This window comes from Grus americana, chromosome 14 (genome assembly GCF_028858705.1).
Source record: "Grus americana isolate bGruAme1 chromosome 14, bGruAme1.mat, whole genome shotgun sequence".
Taxonomy (NCBI): domain Eukaryota; kingdom Metazoa; phylum Chordata; class Aves; order Gruiformes; family Gruidae; genus Grus; species Grus americana.
The window spans coordinates 8,923,089-8,945,490 of NC_072865.1; the positions used below are offsets into that span (position 1 = coordinate 8,923,089).

At 44.5% G+C, this 22,402-nt stretch overlaps 1 protein-coding gene across 7 annotated transcripts in view; it reads left to right on the plus strand.

Moving 5' to 3' along the window:
• Positions 1-18,287, plus strand: part of CYFIP2 (cytoplasmic FMR1 interacting protein 2) — a 55,565-nt gene extending 37,278 nt beyond the window's left edge. For 5 of the 7 annotated variants that reach the window (XM_054841622.1, XM_054841618.1, XM_054841619.1 and 2 more), the window contains exons 24-31: positions 2,509-2,652; positions 4,037-4,127; positions 4,816-4,946; positions 8,018-8,090; positions 8,603-8,697; positions 12,647-12,885; positions 13,396-13,543; positions 14,111-18,287. In XM_054841622.1, the coding sequence (XP_054697597.1) occupies positions 2,509-2,652; positions 4,037-4,127; positions 4,816-4,946; positions 8,018-8,090; positions 8,603-8,697; positions 12,647-12,885; positions 13,396-13,543; positions 14,111-14,278 (1,089 nt within the window). In that variant the 3' untranslated portion in view covers positions 14,279-18,287. The remainder of the gene's footprint in view (positions 1-2,508; positions 2,653-4,036; positions 4,128-4,815; positions 4,947-8,017; positions 8,091-8,602; positions 8,698-12,646; positions 12,886-13,395; positions 13,544-14,110) is intronic. The other 2 variants (XM_054841623.1, XM_054841624.1) reach the window with 1 other exon arrangement.
• Positions 18,288-22,402: the final 4,115 nt, after the last annotated feature.

The window sequence follows — 22,402 nt, forward strand, 5'->3', positions numbered from 1 at the left end:
AGCCCCATTTTGGGGAAAATCTGACCAGTTGCTCCACAACTGGGTACTGGTGGCAGCCCATCTCAGGGGACCATGGCACATGCACAGACAGAAGACCTGTCTCCTAACCGTGGAGTAGCAAAGAGGCTTCCAGAAATGAGTGTGGATTCATGAGCCCACTGAAATGGGAATATTTAGTTTCCCCCCCTTAGTACGGATGAGCCACTGGTGTGCTAACCGTGGGGAAAAAACAGGGTGAAGGAGCCTCCGGGGAGGCGCGGAAGGCAGGCGTGAGGAGCTGTCTGGGCGCAGCCTGGGTCACCCCCGCAGCACGGTGCTTTCTGGAGGTGCCGGGGCTGGAACGACGCAGTGCAAAAGCCAGAGCAACAAAACGCCGCGGAAGCGTGGCTGGGCTGGGGCGCTGGCACGTCGCTGGCTTCCCTCTGGGATGATCGTGTCGGCCATTTGGCAAATGTTCCCAGCTGGGCGTTACCTGGTGTTTAAACAGACATGCTTTTCAAAACATAAACTATTGCTGTTTTTCAGATGTCCCAGTGTGCGTATCTAGTTGCTTTGGATCCGTCTCTACCAAATAGATTTGTAAAGACTTGGTTATCTGAGGATGCAGACAGAAGGCTAAGCAGGATGCTCAAATGTCATTCGCTTAACAGGAGTTGGCATCCAAGGAGCTTGGAAAATAGGCTTCTGTCTGCCTAAATAATTTTTAAACTCTCACCTGTACTTACTCAGGGCCCTTTTGTTTAGTTTTGATGGGAGAGAAAGTTCATGCTTGTTGTGAATGAATGCACTACAGAACCTCCAAGGTAGCCTTTCTGTACATAGTAGTATTAAAGGGGGTTTTTCACCTACCAGGACCAGGAGGTGAAATTATATTTCACAGAAAGCAGGGGATTTTCTAACTGTGTCTTCTTTCTGCTAGCTCTTTCAAAGAGCACCTAGGAATTATAGTAGGCAATAAGCTGCTGGACCAGAGCAGTGGGGCTGTAACAAAATGAGGGACAATTAATCGATTGATTAAAGCAACTGACAAGTCTATGAAAGCGCGATCACATCAGTCCGCTGAAATTCCGTATCTGAGAGCAAAAGAAAATACTTTTCCAATTCTTAGGAAATGACTTCACTTTGTAATTCATTAGTAACTCAAATGAAGTGTTAAAGTAAATCTCGAGGAAGTGAGTCAGAATCAGAGGACAACTGAAGCCTTCAGCTGGCTGTATTGCAATTGCTGGGAGCAGCAGCGTTTTGTCCTGTGGTACTACTTCAGCACTTGGTGCCTTCACCCGAAGCTCTCCGATGCACTGGTCCCTCCGCACCCTTGGCTCCACGGCCGGCAGGGAAGGGAATCCCTGTCGGGAGGGGTCTGCAGCATCCGCAGGGAGGCCAGCTGAGGATGCAGCGTGCCTCTCGTACGCAGCGGTCACACAAGAAGCAAAGTCGGGCTTGCACGGTGCTTTTGGGGTACAGTTTTATTTGTTTTCTTATCCTTGTTTAAGAAAGATCTTTCGGTAAGCGTGAGCCAGGGGTTTATCTGTGTTTTGCTGGAAGGGGCACCACATGCCAGAATCTTTTCAAGAATGTGCTTTTTTGCTGTTTACTGAGGCTGCAGTTATAGATGTCGTGGGGGGAGGCTGCAGCCCTTCTCTGCTGGGCTGAGTCATGATGCCAACCCTTGAATTGCAGAGCCCAAGCCGAGCATGCGGTGTCTCAGCTAAATCTGATGATGAGTAATTTTTTTTGCAGATCACATAAGTGAATTAATTCCCCCTACTTCTGTTTCCCTCACACCAAATGGATCCTATAAATGTTCCAGAGATAAAACATTGCAGCAACTTCCACATTTTCAAGATTGCACCCACAGAGTACATTCCTGGAAATCACTTTCTGTTTTCTGCTGCTGAAAATTTTGGGGGTACTCTTCTCCCTAGACCAGGGTTAGATTCTTGCCCTTTTCACAGTCACATGGGGATGTCTGTTAAGTACAGAGGATGATGTAGAGCTTTGCAGGATGCAAAAAAGATCTTTTCTATGAATCTTCCAACTGCCCTTAGGCTCAGATGCTGCAGTTTCTACTTTTCTTAATAAGCCTCATTTAAAGCAAGTGCCCATAGGAAAAAAATCTGTCTGGTTACCAGTATATAAAGCTTTTTGGATTAGTAGAGAAGAATTTGGGTTTGAAGAGGCAAAGATCTAGTGAACTGAAATCCTTGATCGGGAATGTATGGGAGAGTAAATTACCTTGGAAATTAAAGTGGTGTTGCTACATAGCAGGATAATAAACCTTGTGACGTGACAGTGTGTTGAGATTAGAATATTTCTGACTGTGTAGGAAGAAAAGCAATCTCCTCTTTGCCACAAGAAATAGAAGAAATGGGAATTGTCATGGGTATTATTATTTCTCCTTCTTTGTCTTAAAAATTATTTGAAGTGATGGAACATAATATTGTGATAATTACTTCCAGGTCCGGTAACTGCTCCTGTCTAACTGTCACTGTGCTTCTAATTTCTCAGCCTCTCAACATTGCCTACAGTCACATATATAGCTCCTACCGCAATTTTGTGGGGCCACCTCACTTCAAGACGATCTGCAGGCTTCTTGGCTATCAAGGGATTGCAGTGGTCATGGAAGAGCTGCTGAAGATCGTCAAGAGCCTGGTAATTCTGAGCCTAACCCTGGCCATGGAGAAACCTCCAATCCTTGAGAGGCGCAGGTTGGACAGTCAGCCTGGGCTTTGGGTTCAGGGTGTTCACATCTGGGCACCTTCATGTCCCTTGATCCACACTGAGACACTCGTATTAATGGTGTGATTTTCACTGTTGCTGAGGAATCCCACTGACTCCCATGGGATGATGGAGTGTTTCCACCATCTTGGAGTGTTAACTGTCATCAGCCACCTACATCTGGGGGTAGTGGAGTTGGTATGCTGCTTTGCTAAAAGCCATCGAGTCTTTGTAAGAGAATTCCTGCTATAGGTGAGTCCTTATTCAAGCCACACTGCCCATTTCCATCAGATATTCAGAAGCCAGGCTGCCAATAGCCCCATCTGCTTTCTAGTTCTCTTCTTTTTCAGGAGAGAAATGTGATGTCCACAGGGAAACGATCCCGTGTGCTCCCTAAGGTCACTAACAATACTGAGCATTAAGAAGGGAGGAGGGAGTGTGCAAAATGTATAATTCTTCAGGTCATCCTTTTCTACTAAAACCCTTGCTTTAATGGAAAGAAGATTTTCATTCATTATAAATATTTAAATTCTGTTTTGACTGCAATGATGTCATTTTGAACTTGTCTAACAAAGCAATGTAAAACTGAAAATCTCAAGCGTATATCCAGTTTCCCTACTGTAATGCACCATAGTTTCTGAAGATGTAATTTGTGTCACTTAGTTGAAAATGCTGTACCTGGTGTACGAGATCAGACAACGTTCAGCACAAAGACAAAGATTTTATCTTTTGCTAAATAGAGTTTAGTGCCTAATCCCCTATAATGTATCTACAGGATGCAGGTGTATAACTCCAAATGACAGCAAGCGCTTTTAACTAAGAAATGTACTTTGCTCTTGTCCACATTAGTTCAAAAAATCACATCTGCAGAAACTTGTTCTACATGCCTGTAAATTCTTTTTTAAGTGATCATTCCTCAGGTGGAGGGAGCATTTCCTGTGCTGGGGTATGACTCCTTTTGCAGCTCTGGTGAAATGTTCTCTGGGTTAGGAGCACAAGTCCAGCTGGATCTAAGACTGAGCCTTGTTTGGATTTCAGCTGCAAACAATGCAAACACAGCAAGCTGTATTTTGATGTTGAAAATCCATGCAGCTGTGATATATTATTTGGGAGGAAGCTGCAGAAGCACTCTTAACTCCATGCACTGGGGCTGAATTTTTTATTTGGTTGAAATCCAAATTAAGGAAGTTCTTCTTGGACTCCAGCTGAAGTTTCATCCTGTGCTGTCAGATGTGGACCCGTCCACAACCAGCCCTCTTTCAAAACCAACGCCAGGAGAAGCCGTCATTCCAGTTTAACCTCCCTTTCTCTCCGACAGCTACAAGGCACCATCTTGCAGTATGTGAAGACTCTGATCGAAGTAATGCCCAAGATATGCCGCTTGCCAAGACATGAATATGGCTCTCCAGGTGGGTGCTACAGATAGATGCTTGAGCAAGAGCTCGCCCACGTGTTGGTATGCCATTTACTGAGGCACACACTAGTAATTAAACAAGGTTTGGCACCTGACGTGCCAGTGCAACACGCAGCCAGGCTTGCCGAGACACGCGTTCAGCCGCTTTGCTATTGATACTGCAACACGTACAGGAAGCTTTTCCAGGAAATCTGTTGGAAATTTCCCTTTGCACACGCAGATGACTGTTAAGGGAATGTCTTCTGGTAGCTTATGTTTTGTTTTCAGGATTTTGTAAGCTTTTGTTATTGTGGGTTCACTGATATTTTTTGAGAGCTTTACTTAGTTGATGCAAAGATTTTTCGCAGCATGACTGCAGTCTGCCATTGAGCTGGATGGGGAAGCTGGATGGTGTACGTGAGCCAGCACCAGGACATCCATTACAGTCCTGAATCTCTTTTTTCCTCTGATTAGGAAATCCAAGGACTTCATATGAATTACTCCCTTTTTCTCAAGGGTTACTGAAAGCAGGATGAGACACTGCATACTAGTTGTCCCCAGTGCCACTCTCTGTCTATCCAATTAGCAGTTACAGCTTGCAATTTGCAATTAAGGAAACACCAAGCTCTGATTGTCTTTTTATCCAAGTCATCAGAAGGTGATTCTGCTCTCACTTTTCTGACTGTCCTTCCTTGTCTTTTAAGGAATCCTGGAGTTTTTCCACCATCAGCTGAAGGACATCATTGAGTACGCAGAGCTGAAGACCGACGTGTTCCAGAGCCTCAGAGAAGTGGGCAATGCCATTCTCTTCTGCCTCCTTATCGAGCAGGCTTTGGTAAGGCAAAACCCCCTGCACCAACAGATTGTACTTGAAATTACCAGCTCAAGAGCATAAGTGGAAGTGGGTTCTCCAGCAGAAGAGTTTGGGAAATGTTACTTTCCAGCTTCTCATGTGCTCAGGGTCTCTCTGGGGCTGTGTTACTGGGGTCCACAGGCATGTCCATGGGGATGGTGTGCATTGCTGCTTGGTCACTGACATCTGGGATTGCTGAAGGAGAATCTGAATACTGGAAGATCTAGATTTAATTCTTGGACCCAAAGCTACCCCATATTTATCCTTCTGAGAAATAAAATCAAGTGAGGCTTATTTGTAGATTGTAAGCTCTTTGGGGCAGGGATCGTTACTTTTTAATATACATATTTGTACAGTGAGAAGTAGATTTGAGCCCCTTTCTCTTTTGGGGTGTCAGTGCAATGAAATACCGGTTTTAATGGTGATAAGGATAAAGCAATCCAACAGGAAGGAAATCTCAGAAGAAAAGCTGATCTTATATTTCCTATGATTTACCTTCACCAAAAACTTAGCTGGAGCGACGACTTGGTATTACCCCCTGCACAAGTGTTTTGCACATACACAAATCTCAGCCTCTCAGCTCATGTAATGCCCTTTCTGGTGTGGGGCAAAGGCCATGGCCAAGTGCCACACATCTTAGTTTCTAGTTTTTCATATAATAAATTTACTTTATAACAAATTTATCTTGCAGTTTGGCCTAGAGACACCTGAGGAGTGTTCAACAACACAATTTTGCATTAAAAATGCATATTTCATGTCATAATGGTTTTGGCAGGGTTGTATCAGTTTTTCCAGAAATATTTCAGAAAGACTTGCCTAGTGTAAGATGGGATTTCAAAGCAAAGCCAGAAAGTTTTGTTCAGAACAAAACCAGAAGAAAGTTCAAAGATTCCAAGTTTTATCCAACCATAGAGCACAGGGAAAACTGAAAATCTCTGCATATCCTCCCAATGGTTATTTCTGCCCTTGCCTTTGCATTTTAACCCCAGATACAGAGACTTTTAGTTCCTGATATGGTGTATCAAACACATTCAGTGAGCAGTAGTTGCATAAGATTAAGAAAACTAGAGAGATGTGTATCACGTAGCAGCTTGGCTTTATGTTATAGAATGACCAGAGTTGCCACCTATGTCTATCTCAGTGTTGGATTTATGCTGGATGTACTGCATTTGCCTTTTCCGTCCCATCTTTAAATGGACACTTAAGGGACACGTGGTGGTTTCTTTTAGAAATCCTTCATTTCAATGCAAAAAATGTTCCTCCAGTCCCAGGAGCTGTGCATCAGCAGTATAGTGGCATTTTAGAATAGCAGAAAATAAAGAAAAGAAGATGGTGAGAATTTGGGGGTCCCTTTAGGAAGGCTGCCCATCAAAGTCCACGTCTGCCTACGTTCCATGCCAGCCAAAGTCTCTCCCTCTCCGATCACAAATTCTTCCACACGGAAATAGATTCAGAATACAAAGCCATGTTGCATGCAGCAGGCACTGGTTCTTGCTCGCTGGAAGATGTAAGATGCGTAGAGCCATCATATAACAAGATTTTCCCTCTAATGGAGCTCTTATGCAGCAGAAGCAATTGCTTTTACGGTGCAGTTATCTTCATAGCTGTCAGAATGATCTAAGGCTGCTGGTATTTGCTGGCAGAGACTGCTCTAGTGAAGATGTGCAGTCTGCTCCATTCTACCCCCTTTTTGTTTTTTAAATTTGAGGAATGAGGGGGGACTAAATTGCTAAGCAGAATTCTTACTCTCAGGTAATGGGTCTTGGGGAGGAGATCTATTAATAACACGACTAATTTTGGGACAGATATCAGGTGAATGCAGGCTGCAAATGGTGAAAATACTCTCTGTATCAGAGGGAAACAGCAATGAAAGAACATTCATCTAGGAACAAATAGTGTTTTGCAAACAAAATAACCAAGATGATAGGCACACACTGGTAGCATCAGCATCCCTCTATCCATGGAGGGACCCCGGGCTGTTCCTGTCCCTCCAGCGCTGTGTCACAAACTGCACTCCCACAAACTCGCTCTCATCCCAGCATCCATGCTCCAGTACAGCCTCCTGCAGCTCCATGCTACACTGTCCTCTCCCTCTCGGCTGGAAGGTGGGGTATCCACCCCTGCATCCCAGACAGACCCAGCCAAGTCATTCCATCTGGCCCTGAGTATCTTCTGCTGCGCTGTCATGACCTGCTTTCGAGTGTGTCTAAATCTCTACAGTAAGCTCAGAACTGAGAGCATGTCCTAGAACTAGACTTTTGTAGGAGCAAACTAATGCCTCGTTGTGACGCAATGCCTCTGTGTTAAACAGCTTTGGTTTCCTTGCTGCTGTTTCCCATTGCAGACTCGTATACGATGTATTGTCAGCCATCGCTCCTCAGTCTCCACCTGCCTATTTCTAGGTTTCTCCTCCTTGTGCATCTGTGTTTGGGATTATTTTTTCTCAAGTGCATCAGCATGCATTCTCTCAGGTGGCATCTCATGATGTTATTCCTCTCTGGACTTCTGTATTATTCTCCCTGGTGCCTGCGCCACTGGGGTTCTGATCTGATAGCACTGGCTGAGAACACCATATGAACAACCAAATTATTTCAGACCAACATATTGCGTATCTATTTGCAATAGAGCCATCAGTATATTTTATGTGTACACATCCTAACATAACTAAGCCAAAGGGTAATTTCCACCTGGGCACTCTGTAAAAATAAACAGCAGGAAGTCATCAGGGTAAGATGAAACTGAAACCTTCGTGTTCTATATCTCTTCTTACTTGCAGTGTTAGTAGGAGGGACAGAAAAGAAATATAAAGCTCTGGCCTTGTACAGGCAGGAAGTAACTTGAGTTATGGAAACTTCCTGGCTTAAGTTGAGAGGTACTTCTTCCAGTTTTAGTTCCTTTAGGTTCAAACCATTAGAGTTACTACTGAGTTGGGTTGGTTTTGAATAGGTGCTGTAGACATGAATTGTTGTAGTGTAGCCCAGGTCCCTGAGCCGTACACTCAACCCCTGTAGGTATTTTTTAACTTACTTTATCTTTCTTTCTTCCTGCCTCAGTCCCAGGAAGAAGTTTGTGATTTGCTGCATGCTGCTCCCTTCCAAAATATTTTGCCCAGGGTCTACATCAAAGGTAAGAAGCTGAGAGGGAAGCAGTGGACAGACTCAGAGGTCTCTGCCCAGAAGCTGTTTCTCTCCCATTTCTGCTGGGGATTAGTTCTGGCCCTGCTTCCCCCTCGAAATAGATAAGTGGATACAGCCAAAAGTCAGGTGGAAACAAATGCCAAGAGTGCATTTTCATAGCCTAGTTACAGACTGAAACCTTAGTCAGTTTGGGGGTTCCCTTAAGCTTTTAAAGCCATTTTGCAGCCTCTTTGAAGAATGACAGCATGAAATGTCCATCTCAAGAGGAGTGATCAGTAACAGGGACATGCTTTTGGACATGTGTGATTAAGCTGCTGCTGAGACTGCAATCGCACATCCCTCCCTTCTCTGCATCACTGGTTCCCTCATTTGCTGTCGGTTTGGCTCACTGATCCAAAGGCTCGTTGGATGGTTGCTGGGGGGCAGCTCTGAGCAAACTCGGCGGAAATTGCGGGTCTCCACTTCCTCCTCTCATTTCACTGTTTGCTGCTCGCTTGACAGAAGGAGAACGCTTGGAGGTGCGCATGAAGCGTCTCGAAGCCAAGTATGCCCCACTTCACCTGGTTCCCTTAATAGAGAGGCTGGGCACTCCGCAGGTAAGGATTTCATTGAAAGGGATGGCTGTTGAAAATTCATAGCAGTCCCCAGATGGCCTGTTTGGCCTCGGGAAAGGGATTTTATTTATTTATTTTATTTTTTCCCCCAAAAAAACCATCAATCAGACAAGAAAATCAGCATCCTTGTCCTAGCAGACACTTTGAAGGGAAATTTGTGAGCGGGTCCAGAGATGATGTGTTGGTGCCTCCAGTCTGGCTGGTGGGGAGCTGTAAGGCAAGCATGCTAGAAGCCAGGTCAATATGAACAGCTTTCAAAAACCCTTTCCTCTTCATTTTAAAAAGATGGAGAATTGCTGGGGTGGTTCAAGGGGAAACTTTGCAGTGCTGTCCCTGACTCAACCAATTGCCATCGCTTTTGGGGATCCCATTTTAGGGCTGCAGTGTGGTATATTTTTAAGCTCATCCCTGTCAAGGAATACATCTGAGAATGGTTTCCCTCCTAGCACATGCTTAGAGCTTCAGCACATGCTTAAAATTACAGCTCCATTTAAGTGTCTTCTTGAGGTGGGGCTCAGCTTGGAAAAGATCTCTTTTGTGCAGAAATTGAGTACCGTTAAAAATATCTCCGTAGAATGATCAATATGATGGGCAAAATTTGAGCTCCATTGATATCAATAGCCAAACTTCCACTGCCTGCTTAGTGGGGTTGATGGGATAAAAACAATTCAAAGTATTAATGAATCAACACCCTTTTTCTATAACCTCCTGCCAAGGGAATGGAACACACACTCAGTTGTATGAGGTGACAGATCTATGGCAGGCAGAGAGTTGTTAATTTTTTTTCTTGTTTTTCTGATGGATCAAGGACATTTTGAACTTTGCTTCATTGGAAACCATATGAAATAAAGAAATCTGGCCATGTAACTGAGGGCTTTGTCTTACTTCGTAGACACTTTTCTCACTTCCCATTGGCTTCCTTTCAAAGGACACACTCGAGAAAAAGAATTCACCTCTGTGTTTTTGTGTCTTTGTGTTGGTCTTTCTATCTCTCCTTCTTTCCATGCAAAATCATCATTGAAATCTGCTATTAGAGTCCACTTGTTGCTTATCCCTGCGATAGGTATGATGATGATGGAAACAAAAGGTATTTTATGTCCCGCTAAAAGTTAATTTTTCTGTAAACTGTTCCCACATTCATCACACAGGTACAGTTGAGTACCAGATCTTTTTTGAGCTCAGGTGTAAATGAACCAAGAGTCCCTTTCTATAGGTGCCTCCATAGCTTCTAAGCTTGCTCCTTACGCAGTTTTGGACACGCATTTTGGAAATGCAGTTTTGGACACAGGCCATACGGGATTTTTTCCTGCAGAACGCATAAGTGCCTTTTAGCAATTGTCCAGAATCTGAGCAGAAGTTGCCTGCTTGATGCCTCTCCCAAAAGGTGGCCCTATACATTTCACATCATTACGTGCTGTGAAGGGGCTGAGCCAGAGGCTGCTGTAGTTAGTGGGGGTCTGTCAGGTTTTGTGGGCTTTGGGTACGGTTCTTGCAAGCTTGCCAGCTAGCAAGCTGTAAAAGAGGTATGGCAAAACTGAATTTGTGCAACGACAGGAAAACTCTCAGTGATTGTTGTAAATAATAGTTTTGCATTGGGAAACCAGAAGCAGCTGTTTGGGAGATGATTCATAAAGAACCAGAGGGGTCCAAGTGGTTCATTAAAGGAATCCTCTCCCTTTTAATGCTGATCATAGGGTATGTAGTAAGGGATTTCCAAAAGTCCTTGGTCAATCTGATTTTTTCACTGGAAGTAATGGGAGCCTTTCCTTTGGAAGACAGAGGGAATAGTTGAGCCAGCACAGTGGCATCCTTTGATAATTTATCTCGAGAGCACCCTTCCTCTCCTGATCTTAGAAATCAGTTGGGACCCCAGACTGTGAGGCAGATCTGGCCACAAGACTAATAGCTCTCCAGCTGCCTTCACCATGTTAGATATCTGCCCAACGGTAGTAGTCCTATGTCAAAGACTGGTCTTATGGTGATGAATTTTAGAACCAAATTCTGTCTGTGAAAAGCCAGATACATCCCTTTCTAGATGAAGATTTCTTCTGAAACAGTATACTAAGATCATTGGACTAGTTTGTTCTCAAAAATACCTGTTCTATCAGTATATCTTAGCAGATAGTAATGTTAACACCTAAGTTATGTTTGAAATGGCTTTACTTCTACTGTGTCCCTGTTTTGCCATCATAGAGCAGCGTGTGCAGATGCTAATCTGTACCCCTAAGAGCTTGGAGCAGGTGAGGAGAGAGAAAGTGTACAGCCTTTAGCTATAAAAACAAGCTGGGTGAAATAAATCTTTACTTGCTAAGCAAACATATGCAAGTGTGTGCCATGAAACTAGTGATATCATTCCTGCATTTAACAGATTTAGGGGTCCCAGACCCAATCTGGCTTCTGCACAGCAATACAGCTTTCCCTTGATATTTGCTATTAGTTGAACATTAATTGACCCGAGGTTCCCAGAACGTCCTTGAAATTGCGGCACAAGCAGGAATTGTAACGCTTCCAATTTCAATAGCCACCAAACTAAAAATGCTTTAGGTTACTGCCAGCATAAACTAATAGTCAGGAAAGGGGATGTGCAGGCACATTCATGTTTTTTTACAGTGGAATAAAGACAACCCAAATAAATCGAGCATAATTCATGTTCTTAATGTCCGGCCAGGACACATGCCTGCCTGGCATACCAGATGCTCTGAGTCCCCATCATGATCCTGATCAGAATGACGTTTTTATATGCATTACAGGGACAGCTGGAAAGGGAGCAAATGCTTAAAAACTACTTAAAGCTCCAGGAAGCCCTCTGGGATAGGCAGGGGGTCGGTAAATGTCACGCTTGCTCTGCATGCCTTTGCCAAAGTGTGAGAGGGGTAAAAGGCTCTGGCTGTGGGGCCAGGGCACCATGGCAGCCGCTCGGCTACCGGGGTGAGCACGGCAGAGCTGGAGCCTCCCACCTCCACGGGCACGGCTCTAACAGCACTCGGCTCCCATTTCCCCTGTTACTTTTGGCAGTGCTGCAAAAAGAAGTCAGTAACGCCGCTGGAAACGGGAAGCAATGGGGCAGCTAAGAGGACATCAGGGCAGCAAGCGAACTCCGTGCTTGCAGCCCAACCCTGCTCAGTGGGGTCAGTGCTCCCATGCCAGGGGGAGGTCCCACTTGCTTATTTAAAATACCCTTTTCTTTTCCCCTGGGGGAGCTATGGGGCTGAAATGAAGTCAATTCTCTTTTAATTTTCCTCTAGTGTAAAAGCCAAATGAATTCTATCCAATGGAGCCATTCCAGATTTGTACGTGTAAATCTGAGTGGAGATGTCACAGAAATTCTCCACACATGTAAAGCTTCCACATCTGGAAAAAAACCTATTATTTGTCTTTCTTATAAACCACAGGTTTTCCAGTATTAAGGTTCCGGTGGCTTCTCATCTTCCTCAGAGCTTTTTAACCCTAACTACAAAAGAAATCAAGAAAGCCATCGGCCATCTACATTTTAAAGAGATGATGGCAATGTCCTGGGAAGCAAAATGTCCCTGTTCTCTCCTGTTTTATTTTCATAATCTGCAGAAATCATGAAATTAAACCCAGCAATGCTGAGTAGCACTAATAGAACAGCGTGCTGGCAGAATTAAGGATCAGCATTTCTGATCAGAGCTTTGCCTTCAACTTTTGTTTTCTGACGTACGTAGTTATTTCAAAAGGTACTTAGGTTGGTGAAATATAATTGAGCACAATATTAAGTCTTCTTCTGTTTGAGGGATGAGTATTCTCTGGTGGGGAGTGCCATGGGAGCAGCCATCAGAGGTAAGGTCGGACCTCGTATGGGATGCGTGTTAACTTGGAAAGAGCCGGGGAGACTGGGAAGCATAAGTCCAGTGAGAGAGTCCATCTGTATTACATCATCACTTGTTTCTTTGGTTGTCCTCCTCCTCAGCAAATAGCCATCGCCCGGGAGGGTGACTTGCTGACTAAGGAGCGGTTATGCTGTGGGCTGTCCATGTTCGAGGTGATCCTGACACGAATTAGGAGCTACCTGCAGGACCCGATCTGGCGCGGGCCACCCCCAACGAACGGGGTCATGCATGTGGACGAGTGCGTGGAGTTTCACCGGCTGTGGAGTGCCATGCAGTTTGTGTACTGCATCCCCGTGGGCACCAACGAGTTCACTGCAGAGTGAGTGTCCATCAGCCAGCTATGCCGTTAGCGCCGCCCATGAGCTAGCAGGGCTGGCAAGCCCCTGAGATGCCCTTAGCTGCAGTGATAGCCTCAGCTAGTGTAGAGGTAGAGGGGGAACGTGAGTCCTTGATGAAAGGACTTTGTTGTGCATGGACATAAAGAGATGCCCAGAGAGCTTTCTGTGTGAACAGCTGGGGAAAAGAGCAACGTAAAGTGACATGCCCAAGATGACATGCAGAAGGAGATAGATAGATGGGCCAACAACCCAAGTCGGAGGGTAGGTCCTCATCCATCTTACCCTGTGATGCACCCTGCACAACCTGGCCCTGGTGTAATTCTGCATATTTACTTTTGAGTTCATTTTCTCTAGGTGTATACCCGCTTTCTAGGAGTAGGACTGAATCTGATTTCCCTAGGAATTCACCAAGGAAAGTGCCATGGTAGGACTTCTCTTACCTAACTCTGTCTGTCATCTCTCCCTACCCCATCACCCTGTCCTCCTTCCAGGCAGTGCTTTGGAGATGGTCTGAACTGGGCAGGTTGCTCTATCATTGTTCTCCTTGGACAGCAACGGCGCTTTGACCTCTTTGACTTCTGCTACCACCTATTGAAGGTGCAGAGACAGGATGGGAAGGATGAAATCATAAAAAATGTGGTAAGTTGAAGGGTGAGGTCCTAAAGCACCTGAACCAGAACACTCCTCTCTCTGTTTTCTATGTTGCTTTGTCCAAACTCATAAATTACAACCATGCCTGGTGTTAACCTTATTCAAACTGGACACACTTGCTGTGAGATTTCCATCTGCAGTCTCAGCAGAGAGGCCAAGGTTTTAATTGGCTTGACAGTCAAATATTTTTTTCTCCCAAAGCTTTTCCCTTCTTCCTGGGGTTGGGAAACTGGAGCAGAGAAGCTGGTATTTCCAGGAACCATCCTTTGATCTCAGTGGCTTTATCAATAAGCAGTTGGGAGTCTAGACTTTAGATCAGTTAACTTAGGACCACTCACTGACCTTGTTAATGCTCCTTCTTGAGTCATCAAACCTTATAATGAAGTGAGTCACCGGTCCCTGGGAGGTGCTAAGTGGAACTGTAATACGTGTTGTAGCTGCTTCACTTTAGCAGAGGTTTCTCAGGAGCAGGGCAGAGGTACTGGTACTTTCTAGCTGGTCAGATGACATAAGACTCTCTTCATCTGCTGTTTTTCTCCCTCACCATCCCTCCAGCCCTTGAAGAAGATGGCCGACAGGATCAGGAAGTATCAGATCCTGAACAATGAGATTTTTGCCATCCTGAACAAGTACATGAAGTCGGTGGAAACAGACAGTTCCACGGTGGAGCACGTGCGCTGCTTCCAGCCCCCAATCCACCAGTCACTGGCCACCACCTGCTAGTGCGGACACTGACCCCGCGTGGGTCGGGAAGGGAGAAGAGACTGAACCCGGAACAGCTGGGAGGGGTAAACTCAACGGCATGAGACCTGGCAACAAAGTAAGACTGGGTACGCTTACCACACACGAGGACGCATCTTCCCATCTGGTCTGCATGTTCTTCTGTACCATCCCTGTGATCGGTTTTACTTGTAGCTTTCAGACTTGGGGGTGGGTGGGGGCGGGTGGGCAAAGTGTGCTTTTCTTCCATGAAGTGGTCCCGTTTTTCCCTGTGAATCATCTGATCGAACACATCACTCTGAAGCCATATTGCAGCCCCAAATGCGGGGGGTCCTGGTAGAAGAGCTCCGTGCTTCGGCAGCGCCAGGAGCCCGCTCCCACTGCAGAAGCAATGGGGCAAATCAACACCCCAGTGACACGTGCCAGCAGCCATGGAGCAGGAGGGTCTGAAGACAAGACCCTGATTCACTCCTTGGGGGGGAAAGAGGGATGAGGGCAGGATGTCACCTGTGGCAGCACCCTGAGGATCAAGTGATGGGCACAGAGGAGCCATGACGGGCTGGTCTTGGATGGCTGCATGCCCCAGGCTGCGGCTAGCTTCGTGCTCTCTGCCGAGTCGTTGGCCTTTCTAGCATCTTTTACAGGGAGCAGGGAGCTTTGGCACGAGGGTTTTGGAATAGCAATGATGTAGTCGCCAAATAACTCCTCAGCACTTCAGAGAGGTGGGGAAAGAGAAAATGGCCTGGCTTTTTCCCTGCTGTGGGACATCCACTTATTTTAACGCAAAGAGTTCTCCCCCGAAGACACATCTTCCATGGACTAAGCAAGATTTCTTACGGACTACAGAAGAGGCTGCATTCATGTGAATGTGCTCTTGGACATACTAATTTGGGTGGAAATAATCCCTGGTCCTGACAGGAGACAGGTGTAGTTACCGTGAACATACATGATCTTTGATGTTCACCAAGGATGAGAGCTGGGATGTGAAATTTGTGTATGTTCTGGGATGCTATTTTCCCTTGTTTGAGACAAATTCCTAGTGGCACAGTGACCAAATATCTTTCTTCAGAGAATGGTGACTATCAGCAGGGCTACGGAAACTTCCTATCACTCAGATTGTTTAGAAGAGGTAAAATACAGGATAAGCATTAAAAAATACCCAGAATTTTCCAGGTTTAAAGGCATTCAGAGGAAACACTGGAGTCTGCTTTCCTTTTCCCACTCAGCTAATCTAAGAGCCCTGGATATTGAGAACAAATTCAGTAGGAACTTCAAGGAGGATTTCATAACTCATGATCTTCCCTGCTTCCCCTCAGTAGTGTCATTGAAGTGGTACAAAAGCTTGTGCTTGAAGTTAAAAGGAAATCAAACCACATGCTTCAAGAGAAAATGAAGCTAGCCTCACCAGTGGCAATATTTTAATTTCTCAGCCAGGTCACAGCAGATAATTGCTGTTAGAGTATACAGATGTGATAACACATATTCCTTTCATGCATTTCATCATGCCTTGTAAACTGCATGCTATTACAGATGTTAAAAAGGCAGAGCCTGGGCATTTATTCTCTCAGAGGGAACATATAATTAATTAGTAGAAATGTCCCAGCTGCAGTATTTTGTCTTAGGAAACAACAGCCACCACACTACTATTAGCAAGAGGAGATCTTGCTGGGTGGGCTGAATTTGTTCTCCCAGACACTCACCACCTACTCCCTTGATAACCAATAAATACTCCACATGTGAAAAGCACCGGACATTTTCACAACTTGAGTTTCCTTTAATTACCGAGACAGACATTGAAACTGCAGGGAGGAAGTTGTGCAGCACAGTAATCTGAAAGTAAAATGAAATCTCAGGAAGTCTGGCTGAAACCTTTGAGTGGCGGGGAAGGACCCAGCCCGGCAAGGCGAGTTGTTTCCTCTGTGTCATGAGAAAGAGCAGCAGCAGAAGCATTCGGGACTCGGTGACACTGCCGGGCTCTTGCTCTCTATTTACTTTTCCACTAAAGATGTCAGTTCTGGTTTTCCATCGTGTTCCAACACTTCTAGTCTACTGGAGTGAGGGTATCTACAGATATATATTTTTAAAAGGAAGAGGAGAATCAAGCACTTTATTTTTTGTGGAAAACAAGATACGAGGAAAATAGATCCAACCAAGATCCTATTTTTCCTGACCTAAATAGTAAGTGCTTGTTATTTTGGTATGAAAGTGTTGCTGAAAAGGTGGCAGAAGTCCCGGTCTGGCTCTCAGAGCCACTTCTGGGCACAGCACAAATTAAATGTCCTACTGTATCTGACATGTTATGGGATGTTGGAGCCTTCTCAGAAACCAGCATGAGCAAGAAGTTACTACGGAAGGATGAACTGTACCACACGGCCCAGGTTCAGCTACCTAGACAAAATAGGATATAGTAAGGTGAATTTAAATGCCTGTTTTCATCTGTTTAGTTCTGGAGTGAGTCATGAGATATTTTACTGAAACATGAGTATCACTTTGCATTCTTTTGCTGTAGTTTTGCCATAATAATTCTCTGAAACCCTGCAAAACACAGTTGTGTGTACTGGAAAGAACAGGTAGATGAAATCTATTTGTTGCCCTCAGATTTGCTGGCAAAACCACAAAATCCCTTCAGATTCCAAGGGCTGAGATGTTTTGAGCAAACTGTCCAAAGTGCATGAACAAAATGTGAAGTGTTTTTGACTGTAGAGTGTATGCAGATGTTTTGCCTTGTTGCTCAAGTAGTATGAGATATCAGCTAGGAATAATCTTATGGTCTTCATTTCTGAGATTTGATGTTATTGTCCTTTTATTATCTAAAGGATGCAAATAGTCTTTAGCTTTGGTTCTGTATCCCTCCTTGATTGTATATGAGAAAGAGGTCCAGGCTTAGGTCTTTAAAGAACTCCATGAAAATGGAATTTTTTCCTCCTATCCTTTTTTTAATGTCATAATTGTTAATGGGAATAGGACGCAAATTTGTAACAGTAGGGCTAAATAGTAACAGATTGCCACGGGGTCGGGCATATTCTCGACACTTGCAGACTCTGTGCCAAGTTTGGGTGTCTTCCTTGCAAATATGCTCTAATCCTATAGTTTTCAGCCTTTTACAATCTGCAGACCCCCAATTTTTTTTTTCCTAGGAAAATGCAGACCCCTGTCTGGATACTTTAAGTCCACTGACTATGGGCTTGCTTTTTTACCTACATTTTCCTGCTTACTCTGAAGTAGTCTGCAAACTCCCCGGGATTAACCAACCACCACTTGGAACGTCTACTTCAAAGACAAGTTGTTGGCTCGATACAGGAATTACAGGGGGGAGAAAGGATGGCCTGTGTCATGAACGAAGTCAGACAAGGTTATTTTAATGTTCCCTCTGGCTTTGCCATCGTAAAATGTGACTATTGGCAGTGCACATGCCTTTCTTGGATGATGCTACACTTGACTTTCAGTGATACAATAGAAAGGGGAAGCAAACTAGTTCAAGCTCAGCACTTCGATGGTTTTCCTTTTAAACTCTGACAGCACTTATTAGCATCGAACAACATTAGTCCTTTTTCTCCTGCATTACTCCAGTCCAGTAGGTTCATGTGTGTTTGAGAACAAAAGAAAAATGAAGGTGTAAAAAAACCAAGAAAATATTCTCAAAAACTCTTGTCAAATGTACCATATTTGTATGAAAAGCTGCTTGAGTTATTTTGTACAATGAATTTTATTTATGGTGAGGTATATTTACGCTCGTGATCTGATAACGGTGTTAAATTTTTGATCCATATTTGCTATGCAGCTGAAGATGATATTTTGGGTTTGTATTTTTTTTTTTTTTTGCTGTTGTTCTAAAATTCAGCTAACAGAAGCTTCCATCTCCATTAGAAATGCTTCTGCAAGAGTAAAGCATCTGGTACATGGTGATATGTCCCGTAACACAGCAACCAACAGTGTGTACAACAAATGTGGGATGACTTTTGTGATGAAGAGAAATAAAAATTGGGCTCATTCATGAAATGGGCAGACTTTACCTTGTGGTGTCATCATCGTTGTGATAACTATTATTTGGGGAGAGCCTTTGATTGCACTTGATACCAAAAAAAAAGCTAAGAGGAATAATGGCAGCATTTTGTTGACAAAAGCATCGAGCTTTTTTCAAAACCAAAGAAAAAAAACTGAAGCTTTGTGGCCAACACCAAAAGAAGCAAACAAATTTTCCTACAAAAAAGTTGATGATTTTTGAAAAAAAAAAAAAAATCCTTCCACAACAAATTTTCATTTGAAAACTTGTTTTAGTATAAGAGGGCTGGGGGAGGGAAAATTATATAATTATTTTTAATAGAATTTGACAGGTCCCACTCAAAACAAAGCTAAACTGAGGAGTTAATTTCCTCTCATTACCACAGCCTTGCCAACTCAACAGGGACCTTTTTATTCCAGGAGATTCTCCTTGCTATTTTTTTCTAAATTTCCACTTGAAACCATTCTTAGGTTTGTGTTAAAAGTATCTGAGGAGCAGAGCAGTGGGAACCGAGGGGAAAAGACCTTCTTGGAGCTAAGGAATTAGGGTGGAACAACTGACGTGGATCTATGGGAGTGGGAGCACCTATGCTTCATCAGCTCTAGACAAAACACTGTAACTGAGGTTCCCTTTCATAGCTTCTCCCCAAGGCTTCCTCATGGGAACAGCTTCCTAGCTTAAAAGGAATAAAAATGCAATGATTCTTCACATAATATTGGAAGTGGACTTTACACCATGACCAGGCAGCCCTGTTGATCTTTCTGATGTGGTTTAAGTCGTGGGGCACATGATGTGCCTGCAGCTGTGTGTGTAACATGCTGCCGTGGAGGATTATTTGCCTGATGGTTGAAAGTTGCCCAATGTTTACTGATTTCAACATGGTTCTGCAACGGGGAATATCAGAGAGGAGGACTTTCCTCCTGACTCAGCCACTGATACTAGGCAGGTTGTTTGGTTTTCATACTTTCCTGCATCAATTTTTTTTTTTCTTAAGCTAATTTTAGCTGTTGTCTCATGGACAACCCACTCTAACACAAGCCCTGAGAAGCATTGAGAGCTCACAGGCTGCACAGCCTCACCTGGAGCCAGAGGCAATCCTTGCTTTGAGTATCATGGTCCAAGACTCTGAATTTTGGACAACCAACCCTAAGGGACCAACATCAAAGATACAGGCCCACATGTTTCCTCTTCCTAATGTTTCTAAATATGCTTGCTTCTTCAGATTAAAGGCACTTCACCAACGCAAAGAACAGTTCATTAATGATTGTTTTATTCTTTCAGAAGCATAGCAAAATGACCTTTTCTGTGACCCCTTCTGCAAGCCAGGAGTGCCTTTCACATCTAGTTCTGCTTGATTTAGAGTTCTCATGCAAACATCTGGCAGCTAAGAGGTCTGCAAACAAACGATCCGCTGATTGCATGTCACTTCACCTCCTGGCACCCGCTGCTGCTCTGATGTTTTAAGGCCTCAGCTGCTCACCGAACATCCACCACCTATCCATCATCAACCCACCACTCCTGTTCTGCAAATATACATGGTTGATGGGGCCACAGTGGCCTGGATCACTGAACTGATCTAGATAAAAAAAATTAACAACCCTGGGAGAAACAAGTTGGGGTGTGTTTTATGGCCTAACGACCCTGGATCACTGAGCTGCTCCACAGCACAGACCCACAGGTATGTGCACTGGCACAGGGCGGGCAGTACAGCAAGGGTGGGAACCCACCATGGGTGTGACTGGCTTGGCAACTTTCTATGTTGGTGGTGGTGTCTAAACTCTTGCAGCACGAAATGACAGCCTCAGCCACTGCAGACACCTTGACGTAGGCTGAATTAAAAGCTGTCTGCTCAACAAAGTCCAGTCTTTCAAGCTTTGAGCATCCTTTCATGTAGCACTGCAATCATCTGAACACCAAGCAATTCCCTTAACCCCTACACAATCAGGTCATTGTCAGCAAGAGAAGGGTTTACCTTCTCTTTGAAGCAGCAGACAGCTCCTTGGAGCCCTCAAACTATACAAAGCCATAGCAGAATACTGCAACCTTGTTCTGAAAGTTTCCACAGGAACTGTGCCTAGCAGACATCCAAGGGCAAAAGTTTCCACCACCTGTTGGCAGGATACTTCGACCATTATTTGTAACACAGGACAATTGATACCCAGTATTTTTCCATCATTTTTTCCAGACCAGAAGAGATGAGCAGAGAAGAGCAGGGGAAAGAAAAGCCTTTTGATGTTGCTAAAGAGGTTAATTGCATGCAAAGTTGTCGTACTCTACCCCCTGGATTCCAGTCAAGTTTTTTGGCCTGGAAACCAGTATTTCAGGAGGAACTGCGTTGTTAGAAGATGAGCTGCTAAGGAAGACTCCCTGATTTCTGATGAGTTATTTTTAAGGAAACATCTGATGCGAGTATCAACCACTGAGGTCATAGCTTGGAGCTGAATTCTCTTAATTACAGCCTTCCCATTAAAATGAGGATATGAACCAATAACAGAGGCACTGGTTGCATCCCTGCTTTATTGTTATCAGTCAGAACTTGCCCTTGACTAAGCGTAGTAGGCAATTCCATGCCAATCCTACCCGGCTTTTAACTCCCATATTGCCATACGCAGCCTTGCCAAATCCATCAAATGCAACGCCTGTGACTTAGGGATTTTATATACCACACCCCCGCAGCCCCTGCACCCAAAAGAAATACGTGACACACTTGTGTCCCATGGTTGACTACAAGATCTGACTGAAGGTTCTCCCACGGTGCTGACAACCAGGCACGCTCCTTCCCTGATGTCTGACAGCATCAGCTCACGCTGCAACGTTCCCTCCTTTTGGGGCCTCTTCCCTGGTGCATCTCTTCTCTTCCCAGAACTGAGAACGGCTTCTCTTGGAGATCTCACCCCTGGTCAAATCTGCAAAAGTGGCCTTTGGGGTCATATATCTTGAGGGATGAAGGGGGGGTACATGAACACACATGTATGGGGTCACATTAGCCCTTTCCTTTAGGAAATCAAGCTAATGGGAAGGTAAAGCTGTGGCTCAAAGCGCCTTTTGCTTTTGACTGCACCAACCCCTCTGCTGTGGCAGTAATTTATGAGATTGCACCATGACCAAGAAGATTATTTTAATCGCAGATTCCTTCCGTAAAAATTTGCTCCCTCCCTAACACCTCTCTGTGCACAGTGGGGAACTGCGCTCTGCACAGATGTCAACAATGCTCGCCCAGAAAGGCTTGGAAATTATTTTGGATACAGTTTAACTGCCAATAATCACATCACCATTAGGACTCCCTAGCTACAAGCAAGACCTTGGGGTGTTGGAGAAGGTCCAGCAAAGGGGAGAGCCCCACAGTGCCCCTGAGCACCACAGCGAGCAGGCAGAGCATCCTGGCAGGGGATGGGGGACACAAATTCCCCCAGCCAGCCGCAGGCAGTCAGCACTGCAACCACAGCAATGCTTGTCCAACTCTGCCATCACCTCGGTTTCTGCAATCAGCCTCATATTCACACATTGCATGAATAGCTCTTAACTGGCATCAGCGAGTAAATTTACTAAATAAAGGCCAAATCCTGTGATCCTTGTCTTGCCCAAGGTGCTTTTTGCCTGCATAATATACAACAGCAGCAGCAGTTGCTCCCAGATCACTGATAAATCAGCACACGTTTCATTTCCTACATCAAAACCCGCTGCCACGCGATTTGGATTGATTATCAAGTGCTCCTGTGATAAAGGGGAGGACGTGGGATTTGGTTGGCACAGTCCCTCCCAGCCAGTGACCCGCAGGTCTGTGACTGATGAACAGACCTGATTAAAATCAAATGACTCACAAAACACTTGAACATTACATCTGCTGGAAAAAACCAGTTGTATAGAGATAGGATCAGGCACTGAGTGAAGAAGCCACACAGCACTAGCAATGCTGCAGCTTCATGGTCTAAGGACAATTTCTGTAGTAACAGGTAATATATTTTATGGGGAAAAAAAAAGCAAGTTTTCAGACATATTTAGTTCCTGCATATCTTACATCTTTATATTGCCTTATGACAGATTTCTACCTATAAATGTGGGCTTACTGAAGAACAGCTATTGGTTTTACTTATCTCTGCTGACCTACTGTGAAATCTGGCTAA